This window comes from Verticillium dahliae, genomic scaffold, assembly GCF_000150675.1.
Source record: "Verticillium dahliae VdLs.17 supercont1.18 genomic scaffold, whole genome shotgun sequence".
Classification (NCBI taxonomy): domain Eukaryota; kingdom Fungi; phylum Ascomycota; class Sordariomycetes; order Glomerellales; family Plectosphaerellaceae; genus Verticillium; species Verticillium dahliae.
The window spans coordinates 375,247-395,378 of NW_009276923.1; the positions used below are offsets into that span (position 1 = coordinate 375,247).

Below are 20,132 nucleotides of genomic sequence, written 5' to 3' on the forward strand. Positions count from 1 at the left end.
CCATCTTCGAGGGTTTTAAGAATTTTGAAGGTCCGGATATCAAAATCCATAACCCAGCCAAGGCAGGGGAGATGAAGTGTGTGGAGCAGGAGACAGCAGCGGTCTGTCTTCTATGAAAGCCCGGATACAGTTCGAAGTGCAGTCGGCAGTCTTCGGAACATAGCAGAGGGTATTGGACAAATGAGCCTGTCGTGAAACACTCCAACGAATCCCCATCCGAATGTACAGATGATTCAATTCAAGGGCCAACATGTCCTAGATAACTGGAAATTTCGCAAGATAGCTGGCAGGAACACGCTGTCAGGAATACCTGATGACTCGTGCGTACTGTAGTGTCAAGCAAGAACAGTTGGGCAGATCTGAACGGAAAGAAATCCAACTCTCGACACTAGTGTCGGATATACAGCAGAGGCCACATGAGAGAAGAAAATCCGATGAAACGGCAAGGGTCAAACGACGGGGTCAGGTCTGCGATGTCGGCATGTAGAGCCTCGAGTCGAGAGGACCATGACCCATGGGTGCCGATGAAAAGACTAGGCCCGGGGAAACAACAAAACAGGGGAGACAGACGAGTAGAAGCGTGTAAGGAAAAGGATGAGCGCCAGGGGTTCAAGCTTGTCGACTCAGATAATCCGTCTGGCTTCGAGTCTCTAACCATGTAGTTCCAGGGATCGGAATTGCTGTCGATGGACGTTCTGGGAGGGGCGGCATGCGGTGATGGGGACGGACAAGGCCCAAACGTTGAAAAGGGGAAGATCAGGGAAGCAGTGATGGCATGACTAGGGAGTGGGAGGGGGGCAGTAGGAGCCTTTTATTCCATCTGGAAGGCCGCGCTAAGGGAAGCTCGGGCCACCGTTTTAGACGTGACCGCCGCTGGCTGGGGCAGATGTAGATGTAGACTGCCACGGCTAGCGCAAGCACCACACCAACTGGCAGTCGAGGCTAGTCAGGGCGTCAGCACAGTGCCAATCAATGATGGTGGGCTGGATCTGGATTTCTTCGAACTGGAGCATCCTCGACCACATCTTGACGATCTCCGAGCCCTGCCCCTCGACCACGATGAACCATTGCTGCCAACAATAACGTAGCGCACCGAGACGAAGACCCAAACGATTGGCGCCAGCAGCGACGCGCGACTTTCCGGGACAACGACAAGCGCCAGGCTCAATCCATGCCAACGACCACCCCTCTCCGACCATGCTGATGCAGCGCCCGCGAAGCTGCCCGCCGAACATTGCTTGCGCTCGTATCCTTACGGGTCAATCGTCCCGCCGACCGGCCTCGTGAGAGAGGATTTCTGCAGCTTCCAACAAGTTTCGATTCCCACCAAATCTGCGACGGCGCTTGCTGTCGTCGAACCGCAAGCTCGCCAACATGCCCAGCCTACCTTGTTCGTACCTCCGCCCCGCCACCGAGGGCTGCCCTGTTGGCGCCCCGAGCCAGTCTTCAGAGTCGGTTGAGCTCCCCTGCTGACTTGAGCCGCCAGCGTCGGTCGACCTGGACGAGTGCATCTCGCGGCTGTACAAAAAAGAACTCCTCGCCGAGCCCGTCATCGAGGCCATTTGCGCCAAGACGAAAGAGCTGCTGATGCGAGAGAGCAACGTTGTCCACGTGCGAGCGCCAGTCACTGTCGTCGGCGATATTCACGGCCAGTTCTATGACTTGATCGAGATCTTCAAGATCGGAGGCTGGTGCCCAGATACAAACTACCTTTTCCTAGGTTCGTCCCACAACGGTTCTGCTTGCTCTCGAGAAACCCAACCACTGACACCGGCGGCCACGGACAGGAGACTACGTCGACCGAGGCATGTTCAGCGTTGAAACCATCTCTCTCCTAGTTTGCTTGAAACTTCGATACCCCGATCGCGTTCACCTGATTCGAGGGAACCACGAATCCCGTGGCGTCACACAGTCCTACGGCTTTTACACAGAGTGCTCTAGAAAATACGGCAACGCCAACGTCTGGCATTACTTTACCGACATGTTCGACTTCCTGACCTTGAGCGTCGTCATCAACAATGACATTTTTTGCGTCCACGGAGGTACGTCTCGTGTTTCGTAGCCCCCCCCGGGCCCCGCCGCTCGCTCAGGACCGAAAGCTGACGAGACACAACCTCGCCCCCCCGCACCACAGGCCTTTCCCCCTCCATCCACTCCATAGACCAAATCGTCGTCATCGACCGCTTCCGCGAGATTCCCCACGAAGGCCCCATGGCCGACCTCGTCTGGTCCGACCCGGACCCCGACCGCGACGAGTTCTCCCTGTCGCCGCGCGGCGCCGGCTACACCTTTGGCGCGCAGGTCGTCAAGAAGTTCCTCGCCGTCAACAACATGAGCCACATCCTGCGCGCCCACCAGCTGTGCCAGGAGGGCTTCCAGGTGCTGTACGACGACAGGCTCAGCACCGTCTGGAGCGCCCCCAACTACTGCTACCGCTGCGGCAACATGGCGAGCGTGCTCGAGGTCAGCGACACGGGCGAGCGCTTCTTCAACGTCTTTGCCGCCGCACCCGAGAATGACCAGGTCAAGGACATGCAGCAGAACGGGCCGGAGAAGCTGGCGGACGGCACGGGCCTGCCGGATTACTTTTTGTGATGGACAGAGCCGAGCCGACGGCGAGGGGGAAGGTGCAGTGCAATGTGATGTCTACTCTGCTGCAAGCATGCAGACTAGAGGATGTAGGCTTTAGGGTTAGGATTCATGACGAATAAAGACAGACATGTCCGTTGGAGAGAGTCTGCCGGCGAGCAACGCAGTCAACATCACTGGGAACGGCCTAGTCATGATGCATTTCATCGCATTGATTCGTAAGTGAGTAAAAGCAAGCGAAGGACTTCTTTCCGAAAACAGGAAAGTGACAACAGCCCATGCTGAATAGGCCGTCATGGCCAAGTCATTTGCGTGTCATCGTCTTTTTCCCTCCTCGGTCCCGTCGTCATCAGTTCGTTGTTTGCGTCTGGCCCTCTACCAGTCCTTGGCAATGTCGAAACTCCACTCGAAAGCCAGGTGAACCTTCTTGTCGTCGTCGACAAAGCTCGTGAAGGCGTAGTAGGTGCCGCGCAGGAGCATGCCCGAGGGAGCGACCTCTTCGGGGACTTCATAGGCATGGTCAGCAAAAGGTCAGCAGTCGATGCTGGACGATCAACTCACAAGTCTTGGTGTAGATGGGCGTCTTGTCTGTGTTGGGAGCGAAGCTGCCCTGGGAGGAAATGTCAGCGAGGTTGTCCCCGAAGCGGCTCTAACGCCAGACGTACCAGCATCTCCGTGTCCTTGGAAACACGGATACCCTTGCGCTTGACAATCTGCACGTACTGCAGTCCGCTGAGAATCTCGTGCTGGACGCGGAACTTGGCCGTCATGGAGAACGTGGCGCCCTCCTTGATCTTGAAGGGCTTATCCTTGAGGGTCTTCTCGGAACCGGGTGTGGAGAGGTCAATGGTGACGGGACCGCGACCCGGGGACTGCATGCTCAGGGACTCGATGATGCAGACACGGGGGTCGTTGGGGTCGGAGAGGTCCTTGCCACCGCCGCCGAGGCCGAGGGACTCTTTGTAGCGCTGAAGGGACTCATCGCCCTGGTCTGGGATGGAGTCAGTAGGGAGGCCGGGAGAGGAGTCGATTGATGAGACGGAAGAGCGGCGTTCAGTCTGGGTCAGGTAGTCGATGGAGGTAGCTCTATCCGCGGGGGGCAGTCCGGGAGAGGTAGTTTCAATGTGACTCTCATGGATGGGGGAAGAAGGTTCAACAAGAGACTTCTTGTCCTTTGTGAAGAACTTGGACTTCAATTTCTTGATGATTCTTTCCTTGGCGGGAGATTGGGATTCGGTTTGGTGGTCGACATGCTCCATCTCAGATACGGCTCTTTCGGCGATGATTTGTTCTTGCTTCTCAACTCTCTGCATCTCCTTTCTAAGAGCCTTTTCTTGAGCCTTTCTGCTCTTCTCTGCCTTCTTCTCTGCCTTCTCGGCCTTTCTGGCAGCCCTCTTGGCAGCTCTGAGCTCAGCGGATTCCACAGCGGCAGCTTGCTGCTCCTGATGGTAAATCTCACCGCGCTCAAAAGCACTGGAAGGAATGACAGTGGCGTCCCAGGGAAGAATCTCATCGGGGCGGATGATGCGGGGAGGGTAGACGGGGGCAGCTGGGAATACACCTGGATAAAGGGATTCGCGTGGAGCCAAGGGGTTGACGCGGTTGCGGATGGCCTCGCGCCGAGAGGGGTTTGGACGTGAGGACCGAGGACTGTTCGACCTGCCTTGGTAGTGGTGATAGTAGGCCAGGCCGTCACTGAACAGGAGTCCCGGCATCGTGACAGGGCCCGCGTGGGTGATGGTGACCGCAGGTGGTGGTGACCGCAGTGGTGGCTTCGTGAGGTGCTGGACGTGGAAGGAGCTGGCATGCCTCTCCGGGTGACTGGCCAGGTGAAGACATGCCGGGTCAAGATGGCCTTCGTGAGGAAGGTGCCCGCGCTTACAGTGTCGACATCTCCTTTGACGGTGTTCTTGCCTTGCCATGCCGTGCCAGACCAGATGAACCTTCATTCACGGCCTCGGTGAGCATTCGGTAAGCTTCGGTGAATTAATCGCGTCGTCATTCACCTGCAGACACACCGAGGCGCATGATGTAGTCGGTGAGACTTGGGCAGCTCTCACTCCTCTAAAAGCTTGCCACTTTCGGCCATGCGACACCATCACCCCCACAGCTCCCAACCCGGTTCTCTCCCTCCCACCTGCGCTCTTCACGTTCGGCAAATCTGCCATGCTAGACAGAAAAGAAACAAAGCATCACTCACCCATCTGCTGGTACTCAGCCAAGCTCTGCTTAGGCTGGGAGAGCTTGTAGCCCTGCGTCTCCTCGGGCATGACATCGTCATCGTGGGCGGCCTGAGAAGCCATCTTGAAGTGTTGTGGTGGTTCGATGGGATGTCGCGGTGCGGTCTACCGTCTGAATCGCGGCCTTTATGGAGTGTGGGGTGCCGAGCTTTCTACCTACCAGCGGTGTGTGGTGTGCGGTATGGGATGCGAGTTGGTGTGTGTGGTGCGAGGTAAGGTGAGGAGGAAGTGCACAAGCGTCGCTGAGGATAGGAGACGCTGGAAATCAGCGAGGGGAAAGGGGGCGGGGTTGGAGAGAGAGAGAAAGGAGAGGAGAAAGTCTGTCGATGACCCCAGGCGAGGGTTGATTGACGTTGGATTTGCGGTCACAGTCACAAAAGAGAGCCGCTCTCCGGCGGCCGCAGTGCCTAATGCTGCCCTGTCCGCCGACCCAGCCGGGGCCGCGGTGCGTGCCACCTGCCATTGCCCCTCCAAAGCCCCCCCTCCCCTCTTCTGACTGCTAGGAAGGCTGGCTACCTACTTGAGGTGGAATGCTCCGGATGCTGTCTCGCCAGGGCTTTGGCACGACCTGTCGCACGCACGGTGGGGGTCCAAGGAGAAGCCATTGCGATGTGAGGCGAACGATTCGTTGGCAAGGGACGGATCTGCACCAACAAAACTCTTTCTCTTCCAGCAGGCGACCAGGCACGATGCCTCGGAGGACCATGGCAAGATGGGAAATCCAGGCACATCCAGGCACACGGCGGCAATGCCCTGGTACGATAACATGGGCGCAACATGAGCAGCAACAAACAACACAGCAGCCTTTGAAGAAGACGGGGATTTTTGCGGCAAACGGACGAATAGGGGGCCATGATGGGAGCACCTTGCAGAAACGCCCCTCCTCTGCCCCTCCTTTGAGGAGCCCCCTTTTGATTGACAACGAGGCGGTCTGGACACGGGCAAGAGGGGGCACCCGTTTGGGCCATTTCAAGCGCTTCCAAATCCTACGTGGTTTGGAGGCAAGGAGGGTCCGCTGGCTACCTAGAGGGAGAATCGTTTCTGGGGATGACTTTGATCGTTTGCACTGCGTCTTTTCTTTACCTCTTCAGCAGCAGAAGGGGATGGAGAGGAGACGAGGTATAGGTATGCGGAGATGCCTGGGAAACCTGTTGTCTCGACCTACCTATCTTGTTGGCAGAAGTCGGTTGTTTTCACCACCGCATCAACAGGCAGCTCACCCATAGACCACGTCACCAATCCATCTGGCGTAGCGTCAACTGGGGACATTTGTGGTCGAGGGTCTTGGGCCTTGGGCAAAGGCGGTGCGGATCGGGTGTCTTCGCGCATTTTTGGCCTGCTTCATTTCGAAATAGCCTCTCCGCAAACCCGGCAGCGCATGTTGTGACTGAGTGGGAGAGCAGGCGCCGTGACTGTACGGTTGGTCCGACTGCTGTCAGTTTATGCTCTCGAGAAACCATCTGCGCAAGCGACAGAAGGGAAAAAAAGAAAGCAACGCCGACGAGGACTGCAGCGAGCCACGAGCCGCGGTCCACGGTCCGTCCAGTTGGTTCATGGTAGCAACTCCAGATGGGTGCGGCATGATGGGTAGAGGGTATCCATGTCGCCATGCCTGTGCTCCCCCACTCTTACGCCGATGGAGCGACGGCAAGCTTGGGTCGGGGGCAGGCGTTCGCGCAGGCTGAGGTCATGCTTGGGATGATAGCTCGAGCTGGTGGTCCATCGACAGGGAGCACATTCGAGGGTGACCTTCATGGAGCTGAAAGGATCGAGAAGAAGTCCAATGTCGCAGTTTGCCCTGGAGTCTCTCATTGGGACTCGGGACTGGGACCAGGGACACAGAGCCAGGTGGCTCAGGTAATCGAATCCTCTACAGGAGGAGAGTGGAAAGGACGACGCACCCAAAGAGAGGGCAGCACCTGACCAGAGAAGGGGACCACCCCAATTTGTTTCGGACAAGAACGGAATAGCTCCTGCCAAGGACTGAATCGGGCAGCTGCGCTCCCATTTCCTGCGAGGTACACCTGGCCTCACGCAAGACAGCATGCAAAGGATGTACCCCTTAGTAGAGGCCCAAGCTCAACCCTCAGTTCTTCCTTCCATCGAACACCGAACACCCCCCCCAGACCTCCCGCCCGCCCCTGCCGCCCGTGCCCTGCCTGGGGTGCGCCTGCCGCCCATTCGCCCTTCCCCCCGACAACTCGAGGGGACCCTCAATTCCTCGAAAGTGGACGCCAAAAGTGGTGAAGCTTCGCCCAAATTGCGCTGCCCATCCTTTTCGTGTCCTGTCGTCTCTTCCCTCCACCACCACCCACCATCTCCATCCTTTCTCTCCTTCTCCGGTGTCGCTGTCTTCCCCCATAACCAACCGGTTTAATTCCACTCATCGACCGCCCCGGTCGATCATCAATCGCGAAAGGCTTTCTATCGCCGCACTCCTTTTCGACTTCGCCTCTACGCGCGCGCGGTTCGGTAGCGTAGGCGACCACCTGGCCCCAGCTTTTCGCGCTTCCAACACCACGGACGTGTCCCGTTGACCTCTGAGCTGACACCACGCGCCCCATCGCAGTCAACCCTCGGCACCTGGTCACTAGTTGGTCTACGCAGCGGTCGCGCGTTCCTTCTTGGCGTCAATACTGTTGTCGCGTTCGACAGGATTACCTTCCGAAACCCCTCGAGCTTGTCGTCATCTTTTTCATCATCTCATTTTCGCCGCGTCGTCGCGATCAACAGACGCAATGCCTGCCGCCGCCACTGCCCCCGAAACCATCACGCCCTCGACCGAGCGGCACCTGCCCACGAAGCAGAACCCCTTGATGGTCGATGACATCCCGCCTTGTACGATCGCGCCGTTCACGTTCCTCCGAGCCATCATTCGCGTGTCGACTAACAGTTGCTCTAGATCAGGATCTCGTGTCGCGTCGCCGCCTTGGCCAGACCCAGTTGACGGCCAAGATGGTGAACCAGGTGGACGGTGATTCGACATCGCTCGGCGTCTTCGATTACGCCCACCTCCGTGCCCCCGTGCCGAAGGGCATTGTTTCGGGCATCTTCAAGTCGAGCCCCAACAGTTACTTCCTGATGCGTCGAAGCCACGACGGCTACGTCTCCGCCACGGGCATGTTCAAGGCCACGTACCCTTACGCCGAGGCTCACGAGGAGGAGACGGAGCGCCGCTACATCAAGTCTCTGCCGTCTACCAGCCCCGAGGAGACGGCGGGCAACGTCTGGATCCCTCCCGACCATGCCCTCTCCCTCGCTGAGGAGTACGGCGTGCTGCCCTGGATCCAGGCCCTGCTGGATCCGGCGACCATTGCGATGACCCAACAGCCCGACAGTCCTCCCAAGAAGATTGCCGCCCCTCCCAAGTTTGAGGTCAAGAAGGCCCCGCAGCCCCAGCTGGCTCCTCCCACGCCGCCGCGCAGCATGCGTCTCCGCCGCTCCGCCAGTCCCACAAAGTCTGCAGCTCCTGCTCCTCGCCCGGTTAAGACACCTCGCAAGCGCAAGACCAAGTCCGAGTCGGTTGACCTGACGGCGGCGCCCGTTGCCATGAAGGCCGAGATTAACGGCGTCATCGAGGAGGACAAGGCTGCCGAGTCTGCGGCGGAAACGACGACGAGAACAGTCGAGTTTGAGCCTGCCGTCGTCTTGCAGGCACAGGATGAGGAACAAAAGGTCAAGGTGATCGTCGAACAGGATGTCAAGATTGACGAGGAAGGCCACGAGACCAAGCACACCACAGTGGCGCTTGAGCTGCCGCTCTCCAGCACCGAGCCCCCGACAGCCGAGGAGACGGCCCGTATGATCGCCGAGGCCAAGTCGATGGTCGAAGCTGCGACTGTCACAAAGACGAGCGACGCGGCCGACGCCGACGGCGATGTCGACGTCGAGAGTGAAGAGAAGGAGCCGGTTGAGCTGGCCAAGTCCAAGCGCAAGGCAGAGGACATGACAGCAGCGGAGGAGGCGGAGGAGGGCCCAGAGTCGAGCGAGCGCAGCAGCAAGCGGACCAAGCCGAACGTGCAACTCAAGAAGGAACGCGTGCGGAACCGAGCGCTGCTCGGAATCAGTGCCACTCTGGCCGTCGGGTGAGTCTTGTCACATGTCGTGCCGACAAAACAAACGGGTTTACTGACCGCATGGCTACAGTGCAATTGTTCCCTTCCTTATGGGGGTGTTCTAAACAGCCCAGGGGCTGCTGGAGCAGGGTACGGACGGGTTGACAGGAGTGGTTTTTGGTTTCTGGGACGGTTCTCTGGAGGCGTGGGTCGGGTGGACGCGTCTTTTTTCATTTCCCCCCCTTTCGCTCATACCCCCTACTTAAAGGTCTTTGCTGTTGGCAGCTCGGCCGAACTTCTTATTTGTCATTGTTCAATTGGTGTATTCACGACGTGGAAAGGGGGCTACCCTACTGTACAGAAGCCAACCTTGGCGGCCGGAGACGAGGGCAAGGAAGGCGAGATGAGGACATGTGCATGGGGCTGGCAGGCTGGAAAGGCAGCGGCTTCATGACTGCCCTCTAGTAATAAATGGCCAGTGATGCGGACCCGATGCGCGAGACGGTGTTGGGGGTGATTTGCGACCTTCACTCAATCGTTGTGACCCATCCTCCCTCGCCTCTGTTGCGCCTGTTCTCTGGCAACCAGTGGCTTCATACCTCGCCTCTGCTGCGCCTGTTCTCTCGCAACCAGTGGCTCATCCCTCCAAGCCAGCCGTACAGTCTACCCCAGACGGACAAGTGTGTGAATGCTTCTCCACGTTCGCCCGGCCCCTGGGCGCCAGGGGTCGTGGACATGGGCGGCCTTCCCCAGCTTCCCCCACCGCGCCCCCAGCCCGGCTCAAGCGGGAACAAGGACAGCTGGATGGCTAAGACCGGCAATGGCCGGCTTTCGGGTAACAACACCCCGCGTCACAGCAGACGGGTTTCTTGTCGCGGTTCGAGCTCAGTTGGAAGCCTGAACACTCTTCAATCTATCTGCCTGCTTTCTGGGAATCTTTGCTACTGACGATCCTATCGCGCATTCACGGCCGAGATCCAACAGACAACATGCGCCCCAGCACTACAAGGATACGCACAGCGCTGCGCACAGCTCGACACCGCGGGTTTGCGACCTCCGCCCGCCGTCTGGACAAGTATGGCTTCATCGGCCTCGGCCAAATGGTGTGTTTGCCTCGAGGTACCCATGACTAGAAAGGGGTGGCTGACCGTATCAGGGCTACCAAATGGCGAGGAACCTCCAGGCCAAGCTTCCGCCCAGCGACTCCATCAGCATCTTCGACATTAACAAGACTGCCATGAGCGGCCTCAAAGCCGAGATGGAGAAGAGCCAGACTGGCGGCGCCAAGATCACTCTGGCAGACAGCGCAGCCGATGCCTCGACAGATGCCGTATGTTTTTCATTGCGGCCAAGGTGAAATGCCAGTCAACCAGCTAACCCTGGCCAGACCACCGTCATCACCGTCCTGCCGGAGCCCTCTCACGTAAAGTCGGTCTACGCCTCCATCCTCTCGGAGATCGCGCCCTCCTCGTCCCGCCTCTTCATCGACTGCTCCACCATCGACCCCTCGACCTCCAAAGCCGTCGCCGCCTCCATCACCTCGTCCTCGCACGGCGCCTTCCTCGACGCCCCCATGTCCGGCGGCGTCGTCGGCGCCACGGCCGCGACCCTGACCTTCATGCTCGGCGCCCCCGCCGACCTGCTCCCCCGCGCCGAACCCATCCTCCTGCGCATGGGCCGCCGCGTGCTGCACTGCGGACCCCAGGGCGCCGGCCTCTCGGCCAAGCTGGCGAACAATTACCTCCTCGCCCTCAACAACATTGCCACGGCCGAGGCTATGAACCTCGGCGTCAAGTGGGGCCTCGATCCCGCCGTCCTCGCCGGCGTCATCAACGTCAGCACGGGCAAGTGCTGGCCGTCCGAGGTCAACAACCCCGTTGCCGGCGTCGTCGAGGGCAGCCCTGCCGGGCGCGATTACAGCGGCGGCTTCGGCATCGGGCTCATGAAGAAGGATCTGGGGCTGGCGATCGTGGCGGCTGAGGAGGCCGGGGCTAGGCTTGAGCTGGCGGCCAAGGCGAGGGAGGTGTATGAGAGTGCTGAGAAGCGGGAGGACTGCAAGGGGCGGGATTTCTCTGTCGTTTACAGGTGGCTGGGTGGGGAGAGCAAGTAGAGATGAAGAATGAAGATTGAGCGTTACTGCATTTGGCGGCCTAGGCTGCCTGTGGTGAATCTGGGCCCGGCTGGGCTCGCAACATGACAGCTTCGTATCGATATTGACACGGCTTTTTTTCCTTTGGCGGGTAAGTTTCGGTTGAGGTCATTTTGAAGATGGAAAAATGCATGGAGACTCTCTGTTCTTTTACGGGGTCAACGCTATTACCAGTGGAAGTCTTGCAGGTCGGATACAGGGTTGAATACGTTGAGGTACTCATTGTGAAGCTTCTTAATTCAATTCGCCAGCTGAAACGTGTTTGAAGCGCAGCTAGGAGACGAATAAGCGATCAGAGCGGTATCCATACTATCATCAATTCATTGTTACTCTGTAGTTCAGCGACAAGATAAGAGCATACCCAGGACAGGCAATCCTTCGGTGCAAGCATGCAACCACAATCCAGAGTGCTCACCACCCCTCGTCAAGCTCGACGAGAGCCCCGTATCCTCCCTTCACAACGACCTCTGTATCGACCAGAAATACAGCCATCAACCTACCCGGCTTTTCCTTGCTGTAATTGTCACTGACAGTATGGTGGCATCCGGGGTGCTCCACAAAGCTCTCTCCAACCTCATAGACCTTCGGCGGGTTTCCATTCATGCCGCTCAGAATCTGACCTTCCAGAACAGTCGCCACAACCGTAGCACCGGCATGTCTATGGGGGGGCGTCCAGCCGCCGGGAGGAAAGGCGACCTCGAGGGCAATGATCGATTTCCCCGGAGCATTCTTCAACTCGTGGTCGTAGAGGACGGTGCCTTTCTCGCGGGGGCGTGCGCTGGCGTAACACTAGGTAAGTCTAACGGCAAAAAGATTTTGTGGCCGAAGTCTCAGCTCACCGAAGTTCTTCGTTGCTTGGATCCATTGTTCGAGGTGGGTGTCTCGTGGTTCACGAGTGTATTGGGGACTTGGAGGAGATGTCGTCTAGGTGAAGAGATCAGGATGAACGCTTCATTGCCTTGTGGATTCTTTGTCGGGGATTAAATACACGAATCCCATTAGACAACTTAGCATCTCTGTGTTTCCGTGGTTTCTTTCTATTCCATCTCCTCCGAGATGCCTGCATGCCGAAAGCCCGGGACTCGTGAATACCCGAATCGGGTACTCATCGGGTACCCGTTACGTCACCTGCTGCCGTTTCCCGATGCCTCAACACCGGGTTGCCGCCGGGTGAAACCCCGACTTTTTTCCTCTGGATGGATGTCATTGCAAAAAAATAGCTGTAGAGAGTAGCTTTTTATTGAGCATGCGAAAACAGACACGAGCAACACAACCTAGCGCACCATACTGTTATCACCGCCAACCCGCGCCGACACGCCACGATGAAGGCAGTTCAACTTCTCGGAGAGATGGGCTCTCCCAGAATCGTTACCAACAGTGCCATGGCAAAGCCAACCCCCACCGGCCGTGACATCCTTGTCAAAGTCTTTGCAGCTGGAGTCACTGGCGACGCCGTCATGTGGCCCGAGACATACGCGACACCATCCCGCATCCCAGGCCACGAAGTCTCAGGCAGTATTGCTGCCTTTGGTCCGGACTACGCCGGCGGCCTCGTCCTTGGCCAGCTTATCTACGCATTCATCTCGGCGGAGAGGGGCCAGGGTCAGGCGGACTTTGTCGTTTGCTCTCCCAATGAAGTAGCCCCCAAGCCGACGACAATCAGCCACGCCGAGGCGGCTGCGCTGCCCATTCCCTTGCTGACGGCGTGGGAAGCCCTGAAAGACTATGAGAATATGTCTGCGAGAATGGGCGTCCTCGTCACCGGGGCTTCGGGCGCTGTTGGGTCCCTCTCTGTGCAGATGGCCGCTCAAGTGAAAGATTCCCGAGTCATCGCGCTTGCGTCCTCGCAGCACCACAAATGGCTGCAGACGCTCGGCGCAACCGAGACAATCGACTACAAGACGGAAGGCTGGGAGGCAACAGTTCAGGCAGTCGATGTCGTCTTCGACACGGTCGGAGGCGACATACTGACCAAAGCATGGAACACCATCAAGGACCGCGGTATCATCATCACTGTCGGCGATCCAGCACCAGCATGGGCGTTTGGAAAGGCGGAACCGAGAGAGGCGACCCAGCATCCAAATGCGCGGTATAAGTACTTCATTGTTTCCCCTAATGCGAAGCGGTTGGCTGAGGCCGCTACCTTGGTTGACGAAGGCGGCATCAAGTCGTTGGCAGTGGAAAGGTTTTCGTTTGACGACGCGTCAGAGGCATGGGCATTCGCTAGGAGAAGAGGGCGAGGCAAGAAGGCTGTTATTGATTTTGAAGGGAAATGCCCTAGAAGCGGAGCATCTGTGCCGGATGGAAATATCTCTGCTTGACATATACAACAACACCATTAAAGCTGGCACCATTACAGGCCACGTCAATTTTCTTGCGGCCACCAAGTGAAATCGCCTTGCAGCTCGTCAATGCTGAACCACTCCGAGACAGGATCCTGTGATGTAGAAATGGCTGGCTGGCTGTTGTCGAGATTCTGAGCGATCGAGAGGCACGTCTCTAGTTCGTCTCCATCGTTCTCTAAAGCCGACATTGAGCCTCCATTTGATGTGCCTCTGCTTGAAGAAGGGTCATTGTACGCATCACCGGCCGCGTTTGGCCTTCCCTCTAGACATAAGACGTGCCTCGCGATCGTCTGAATCTCCCCCACGTTCGCTGCCGTGCGAGGCCAAACTTCACCAAGGGTCTTCAGACACCCAACAGTCATACGAATCTGATCCCTCGCAACAGCAAGCTCCTTCCCTTTGAGCAGATACCTACATGCGGAGAGCAACGCCAGCGTGCCCTCGCTGACCATGCACGTCGTAAACGGCGTGTGGTGGAACGGCCGAGCCGGCAGCGCGAGGAGCCGAATCTGTGCCTCGACAGCGCGGATCACACGGATTGTGTGCACATTGATGAGATCAGCACTTGCTCTGCCGCGGGCTGGCTCTCGTGCGCAGCTCGAGATGTCCTCCACGGTGTTGAATCTGAGGTCGGAGAGGGGTCTGTGCAGGCCAATGGTGGTGACGTGGATAACGAGGTGCGCTTGGAACATCAGCTCGTCGATATTGCCTGATGCATCGAGGGTGCGTTTCTTGTCCTCTGGAAGGAGCAGCAGCCAACCGTCTGTGGCCGAGTCGGCTGCTTCGAGAATATGCAGAGACGATACCTCGTCAGGCTTGACAGATGATGTCCGGGACAGGGCGAGCGACGCGCACCGGACAGCCCCGATGAGGTAGGCAAAGGAGGAAAAGGGAGGTGTTTCCGGAAAGAACTCGCGGGAATCGAATTCGTCCAAGGTTCTTGGAAGGGGGATGTTCTGCAAAAGGTCAGGAGCCTTTCTTGTGCCACGCGTTTCCGCCAGCATCACTCACGCCAGACTCATACTCCGACTCGTGGCAGGGCAGATCGACCGTGGCCTCCGCATCCTGGAGGGAAAAGTCTTCGCGACCCAGAGTCCCTGCATAGTACGCATCAAGCACGTACAGCATCCACCAGGTCCGCCGCCAGCTTTCCTCCAGGACGGGATCGCCCTGTCCGTGTGCTGTCGCAAACGCGCGTTCGTTAAGCCCCATGTCTAGGGCGCATTGCAACGCCTCATTCATCAGTTGTCTTGCGCCTGAAACGGAACCGTACCAAAACTTGGCAATCGAGAGCAGTAGACGGGCTTGTACCGCCACTGGCCTCTCACACGAACTGCTCGACAGACAGCTGAGGATCTCTGTTTCGAGAGACGACGGCCATTCGCGTACATCGTAAATGTGACCAACGAGGCGCAGAGCGACAACGAGGGGCTTCCAAGTGGACATGTTCGATACGTCGCTGCACAACTTGACGAGGCACTTCTGCGGCGGGACAAACGGATGAAGCCGGTGGAAGTTGGCGTAGTACAGGCTCACAAGCCTGTCCTGAGCGACATTGCAGTCAATGTCCAGCGGCGCCACTGCCGATACGGTGACGGTAGATGCCAATCCGTCACGGTCTTGCGATGAGATGTCATGGCACAGCGTTGTTGGTATGCTGCTATGGATGTCGTCGCTGTAGACCGGCGAGAGGAGCGGACCGTGGGCCGCCTCCTGCGCGGCGGCGCATTGTTTACGCCGCTCTGCTACCGCTGCCAGAGCAGCACGGTCGAGACCGCCGCGGCGAGACTGAGCATAGGTGCAGGTCTCTTGGGTGTTAGTACATCGTGTGCATTGTGGTCGGCGGCCGTCACACTTGAGATGACGTGAGCGGCACGGCAGACAGGCCAGCGACGAGCGCGAGGCCCTCTTCCCGGCCGCCTTGCCGGGGCGTGACTCGGTCGACATTGCTGTGCTGCAGGCTAATTGATGGTGTTTGTGATGACCGGACTTCGGAGGGAATTAGGTTGGAACGGGGTGGGGTAGTCGAAGCTTGTGTGACTCTGCGGATACCCGAAAGTATATCTGCAGATCTGGGTACCCGAGGGCCCGAACGAACGAATTGCCTTGGGACTGGGTATCATTGCATTCCTCATGGCACCACGGCTGCAGATGAACGGGATAGACGTTGGAAGAAGACTCTCATGACACGGGTATCAGTGCTTGTTCTGGAGCACAGTGAAGAGGTCTTCATGCGTGATCCGCGGGCAGCCAGGATATAGGTAGGGGGTCGGAATGCATCTCAATTCTGGCCCTCCGCAGTCCTTATACCTACGTTCTCGTAGTCCTCGACCCCTAATAGGGCCCCCTTTTCGGCGGATCCGCAGGGCCACCTCACGCCAAGCGGTCAATTTCATGATTGAAGGGCTAAAACTACTTTTCTGTACGGACAGAACTGTCAGACCTATCTAGTAGAAGCCGAAGTATCGCGTGCCTTGATCGTAGCACATGGACAAATGGCAGCGGAGGCCCAATGCTACGAGGAGACGCTGGTTGTACTGGCCTCGTCTGGCATTGGATGTGGTTGACTACATGGCCGGGTATCGGACATATGCGAGATACGTGCCTCATAAACCTGAAGCACCAGACTTGAAAGCCCAGGCGTGAGCCGTTCAACTCATGGGTAGACTCTTCCTAGTCACAGTGAGGAACGATTGCCACCTACTGGTCTCGTCAGACTACTCTAGCTGATTCACCCGGGCGATTCCAATAAAAGGCACGATAGCCATTGCGATACTCACATCGTATTAACCTGGATAGATGAGGTGGTCAGCGGTGGCCTTCCACCCCGACAAGTCCAGCTTCACAGCACCGGAACCAGACATAAGACAGATCAACATCTAAATCAATCAATTCTGCCCCCCTTTTGCGGACAAGTATCAAATCTATTTGAAGCCACGTCGCGAAATCCTCGTGTGTCCAGTCAACTCCCTATGTACACTCGCCAGCAACGTCCCTCCGCACGACCTACGCCGACTCCCTCCCCGACTCTTCAGTCTTGCTGCCCTCCTTGGACGAGGTCGCTACGCTCTTCGACTCGGTGACGACGCCCTCCTCGGGCGATGCAGCGCCGCTCTTGGCCTTCCTGGTGCCGGCCATCTGCGGGAAGAAGATGCCGGGGTGAAAGGCCGTCAGCAGCGAGACGGCGACGAGGACGAGGGTCGCGTCGAGGATCATGAACGAGATTTCGTCCTGCATGATGTGGTTCTGGAGCGTGTTAGCAGTGGACAAGAGACGCGGGAACCGTCAAGTGTTGGTGACACATTCGTGGAGTCACCAGAACGCAAGGAAAAAGAGGGCAACGTACTCCCCAACCGCCAGCCATCTCGACAATTCTGCACAAACGTCAGCGCGCTGTTTTCTCTCGAAACGGCACCCTCCCCAACGACATGTTCCCAAACGGGCACAGGAGCGACGAACCGGTAAACGCATCGAATGATAATAGCCGTAAACGCCCCGGCGATGCCGCACACAAACTTCCTGAACCGGCCGTCCCGGTACACGGCGAGCGCGCCGGCGTCGGGGCCGTCGCCGTCGCGCACCCAGCGGCGCACGCGCACCCAGTAGTCGACGCCCATGATGCCGAAGAAGAGCAGCACGACGACCTGCAGCGCGACGCCCGAGATGATCATGCGGTTGCCGTGGCTCAGCAGGGCGGCGTTGGTGCGGCCGGCGGCGGCCGAGACGCCGCCGCCGATGGCCTGCAGGACGAGGCACGAGAGGTCGGCGGGCAGGAAGATCCAGGGGTAGAGGCGTGGGCGGATGCGGGACAGCGGCGGGCTCAGGGCGAGGGCGACGTGCTTGAGCGTCAGGTAGATGGCGACGCAGAGCATCGTCGGCGCCAGGATGATGGCGCAGATCTGCAGCTGGAAGGCGTCCGAGTTCCAGGGGTTGTCGTTGAGGAGGACGCGGCCGGCGTAGCCTGTTGCGTCGTTGTTAGTGCTCCTCGCGATTTCTGAGCAGAGATGTGAATAGGAGAAGAATACCAGCCGTCTCAAGGAGGGCGCCCACCGTGTCGGCAGCCATGTAGGTCCATGTCCGCTTCTCGATGCCGATGTAGCCAGAGACAATTGTCACGATGCCAAAGGCGACGGTGAAGAAAATGTTGGCGCCAACGTTGGGGTAGTACCCCAGCACCGTGGCCTCGACGGGACAGTAGATGCTGATCTCGCTGCACTCGTCAAACGGCCGACGAATCGTTTCGTTGTGGGCGTCCGACATGGCGAGCAGCTAGGGTGGTCGTCAGATGCAAGGTTATGGGACGAGAATGGTTGATCTGCGGCTGCGAGGAGATGCTAGGCAAGCCACGTCCACGGCTAGCTCGGGATCAAGAAACAAGCAAGCAATGCTGAGAAAGCGAGAGCGAGAAAAGAGAGAGAGAGAGAGAGAGAAGAGAAAAAGGGGTGTGTGGCAGATCAATGGTCTACAAAAGGACGAGGACGCGCCCCTCAGGATGATGGCAGACAGTCAAATAGAGGACGGAACCGGGGAGACGGCAACATGAACACACAAGCTTCTTTCTCTCATTCTTAGCAAGCACAAGCATCGCGCCAAGAATGGGCATCCCCGGCCGCTCTAGAACCCGTTACAAGGCAAGCGGCTAATCGCAGTGCATGGCGCGCTCGCACTCGGCATCTCGCACTCGAAAAAACGGACCCCGCAAGCGTGGGACGCACGTTGTGGTCGATGTCGCTTAAGGCGCAGACGCTCAAAGAGGCAAGTCGCGGGTCCGGGGGGCGCGAGCGTTGAGTGGTGGAACGAGGCCGTAGGAGGAGGGGTCATGACGCTTGGCGGAGCAGGGCTGTGCATTCGTCTGACGGGTCCTGGAGATGAGGCCGCAGGTCCGAGACGAAGCGAAGGTGGTCGAGGGTCGCGACGATCGGGCCGGCACCGTGGCAGGGTTTAAGCTTGAAATGTACGAGGTCGGCGATCGGCACAATGGACAAGCCGCCCGATTCGCCCGAGAAACATGGGGCCAACGTGAAATGGGAAAGGAATTCGTTGTTTGTTTGTCTCTTTTGTTTGTCTCTTCATGGTATTCGCCAGGCCGTCAAAAACGTTGGCCTGGATGAAGGCGGGATTTGACGGGCACAGCCAGGTCAGTTCATGGTGATTTGACGAGCCGGTCATTCTCCTCTTCACCCTCGCTTGACTCCTCTTCGTATTCGTCTTCATCGTCGTCGTCCTCCTCCTCCTCCTCTTCATCGCTGTCCGTCTCGGCGTCCTCTTCATCGTCATCGTCGTCGGCTTCTTCCTCTGCAAGCCAATCATCGAGTGATTTCGCCCCTACCGCTTCGCCCTGCCCACCCTGCCCACCCTGCGCGCCCAGTCCATTCGACCTCGCGATGGCGGCGCTCGGCGCCGATCTCGCGGCGCTGTCGAGGCGCTGACTCGCCGGCACGACCCTGTCCTCGCCGTAGGCCGGCGTCGGCGGCTCCGTGTCGCGCAGTCGGGGGTCCGGCTCGTGGCCGTCGGCGACCCAGGGCGGCAGGGCTTCGTAGCCTCGCAGGCCGTGGACGCCTCCGCCGCCGGCCAGCACGAGCGTCGCTGAGCCGAGCGGGAAGCCCTTGCGCGTCTCGGAGGGGCTCGGCGCCTGGGGGGCGGGCTTGGGCGCCAGGAGCATCAGCGTCGCCAGCTGCGGCACCGACAGGAGGGCGCGGTACATCCTGGCGCGGTCGCGGAGGTCGTAGGACGTGTCGTAGCGGACGAGGAGCAGCACGTAGTCCCACAGCTTGGCGACGACGTGCTCGTCCTGGTTGGGCTCGGGCGTCTCGGGCGTCTCAGGCGTCTCGGGCGTCTTGTCCTCGGCCTGGCGGTTGATGTGGTGCAGGTAGACCTTGGCGGCGAGCAGGACAATCTGGCGCTTGGCTGCCTCGGACTCGCTGGCAAAGTCCTTGACCAGGATGCGCAGCACGTCGGCGGCGATGTTGTCCTCGCCGTTGATGCCGGCAAACTCGCCGACGAGCCAGATGATGGTGGCGCGGGCCTGGGGGTCGGTCGCCGAGTCGAGATTCTTGGCGAGGCGGACGACGGTGGCAATGTGGCCCTCGGGGTCCTGCTGAATCAGGTGTCGGATGACGGTCAGGGACTCGGCCGCCAGCGTGCCGTCGAGACTGGTGATCTGGGCGAGCAGCAGTCGCAGGCAGCGAGGGGCCGTGGTGGCGTCGGCCTGGGCACAGCGGCCGATGGCGCGGACGGCCTCCTTGACGAGGGCCTTGTCGGTGGACCCCGAAAAGTGTTCGAGCTCGCTGAGGATGAGGCTCTTGACGCGGGCCGTGGCGTGGGGGAAGATGAGGGTCAGGACCTCGAGCTTGAGCTCCCAGACCGGCGGAGGGTCGGTAGCGCGGATGAGAAAGTGGTTGGCGTACTTGACAAAGTCTTGCGGGCTCGAGAGGCAGACGGACACTATGTTGTAGAGGGCAATCTGCTGGACATCCTGCGGGCCGCGCAGCAGGGCGATGAGGGGCCCGATGGCGGCCTTGAGGTACTCGGGCGTGCCAATGTCGGTGTAGCATCGCGTCGTGGCGATGACGACGGCCGAGTTGCGGCTCTGCAGCAGCGGCCTGATGCCGTTGAGCAGCAGCACGAGGTCGGGGTCGAGCACGGGCACCTGGTGTGTGTCACCGGATGATGCAGAGTCGCCGTGCCGTGGAGGGGTGTCTCCGTGCCGTGGAGGGGTGTCGCCGTGCCGTGGTGACGGGGTCTCGCCGTAGAA

At 58.9% G+C, this 20,132-nt stretch overlaps 9 protein-coding genes across 9 annotated transcripts; 4 read left to right on the forward strand and 5 right to left on the reverse strand.

Annotated features, from left to right (window-relative positions):
• Positions 1–1,374: 1,374 nt before the first annotated feature.
• Positions 1,375–2,595, forward strand: VDAG_07906 (serine/threonine-protein phosphatase PP2A-3 catalytic subunit; the record flags this gene model as incomplete). The annotated part of the gene is made up of 4 exons (XM_009652672.1): positions 1,375–1,390; positions 1,487–1,720; positions 1,788–2,042; positions 2,162–2,595. The coding sequence occupies 4 exons, from the start codon at positions 1,375–1,377 to the stop codon at positions 2,593–2,595; spliced, it is 939 nt and encodes a 312-aa protein (XP_009650967.1).
• Positions 2,596–2,787: 192 nt separating this feature from the next.
• On the reverse strand, positions 2,788–3,848 carry VDAG_07907 (rho GDP-dissociation inhibitor; the record flags this gene model as incomplete). Its single annotated transcript, XM_009652673.1, has 3 exons — positions 2,788–3,095; positions 3,151–3,199; positions 3,255–3,848. 3 exons carry the CDS (start codon positions 3,846–3,848, stop codon positions 2,965–2,967), a joined length of 774 nt encoding a protein of 257 aa, XP_009650968.1. The 3' UTR covers positions 2,788–2,964.
• A 3,290-nt stretch (positions 3,849–7,138) lies between these two features.
• On the forward strand, positions 7,139–9,009 carry VDAG_07908 (uncharacterized protein; the record flags this gene model as incomplete). Its single annotated transcript, XM_009652674.1, has 3 exons — positions 7,139–7,667; positions 7,732–8,914; positions 8,976–9,009. The coding sequence occupies exons 1-3, from the start codon at positions 7,568–7,570 to the stop codon at positions 9,007–9,009; spliced, it is 1,317 nt and encodes a 438-aa protein (XP_009650969.1). The 5' UTR covers positions 7,139–7,567.
• An 864-nt stretch (positions 9,010–9,873) lies between these two features.
• Positions 9,874–10,994, forward strand: VDAG_07909 (3-hydroxyisobutyrate dehydrogenase; the record flags this gene model as incomplete). The annotated part of the gene is made up of 3 exons (XM_009652675.1): positions 9,874–9,987; positions 10,041–10,214; positions 10,272–10,994. The coding sequence occupies 3 exons, from the start codon at positions 9,874–9,876 to the stop codon at positions 10,992–10,994; spliced, it is 1,011 nt and encodes a 336-aa protein (XP_009650970.1).
• A 450-nt stretch (positions 10,995–11,444) lies between these two features.
• Positions 11,445–11,898, reverse strand: VDAG_07910 (cupin 2; the record flags this gene model as incomplete). Its single annotated transcript, XM_009652676.1, has 2 exons — positions 11,445–11,811; positions 11,873–11,898. 2 exons carry the CDS (start codon positions 11,896–11,898, stop codon positions 11,445–11,447), a joined length of 393 nt encoding a protein of 130 aa, XP_009650971.1.
• Positions 11,899–12,355: 457 nt separating this feature from the next.
• On the forward strand, positions 12,356–13,354 carry VDAG_07911 (alcohol dehydrogenase zinc-binding domain-containing protein; the record flags this gene model as incomplete). The annotated part of the gene is made up of 1 exon (XM_009652677.1): positions 12,356–13,354. The coding sequence occupies one exon, from the start codon at positions 12,356–12,358 to the stop codon at positions 13,352–13,354; it is 999 nt and encodes a 332-aa protein (XP_009650972.1).
• Positions 13,355–13,398: 44 nt separating this feature from the next.
• On the reverse strand, positions 13,399–15,325 carry VDAG_07912 (C6 zinc finger domain-containing protein; the record flags this gene model as incomplete). The annotated part of the gene is made up of 3 exons (XM_009652678.1): positions 13,399–13,553; positions 13,743–14,334; positions 14,390–15,325. The coding sequence occupies 3 exons, from the start codon at positions 15,323–15,325 to the stop codon at positions 13,399–13,401; spliced, it is 1,683 nt and encodes a 560-aa protein (XP_009650973.1).
• Positions 15,326–16,384: 1,059 nt separating this feature from the next.
• VDAG_07913 (uncharacterized protein) lies at positions 16,385–17,638 on the reverse strand (the record flags this gene model as incomplete). Its single annotated transcript, XM_009652679.1, has 4 exons — positions 16,385–16,609; positions 16,725–16,752; positions 16,838–17,339; positions 17,404–17,638. 4 exons carry the CDS (start codon positions 17,636–17,638, stop codon positions 16,385–16,387), a joined length of 990 nt encoding a protein of 329 aa, XP_009650974.1.
• Positions 17,639–18,521: 883 nt separating this feature from the next.
• Positions 18,522–19,932, reverse strand: VDAG_07914 (ruby-PA; the record flags this gene model as incomplete). The annotated part of the gene is made up of 2 exons (XM_009652680.1): positions 18,522–19,853; positions 19,906–19,932. 2 exons carry the CDS (start codon positions 19,930–19,932, stop codon positions 18,522–18,524), a joined length of 1,359 nt encoding a protein of 452 aa, XP_009650975.1.
• Positions 19,933–20,132: the final 200 nt, after the last annotated feature.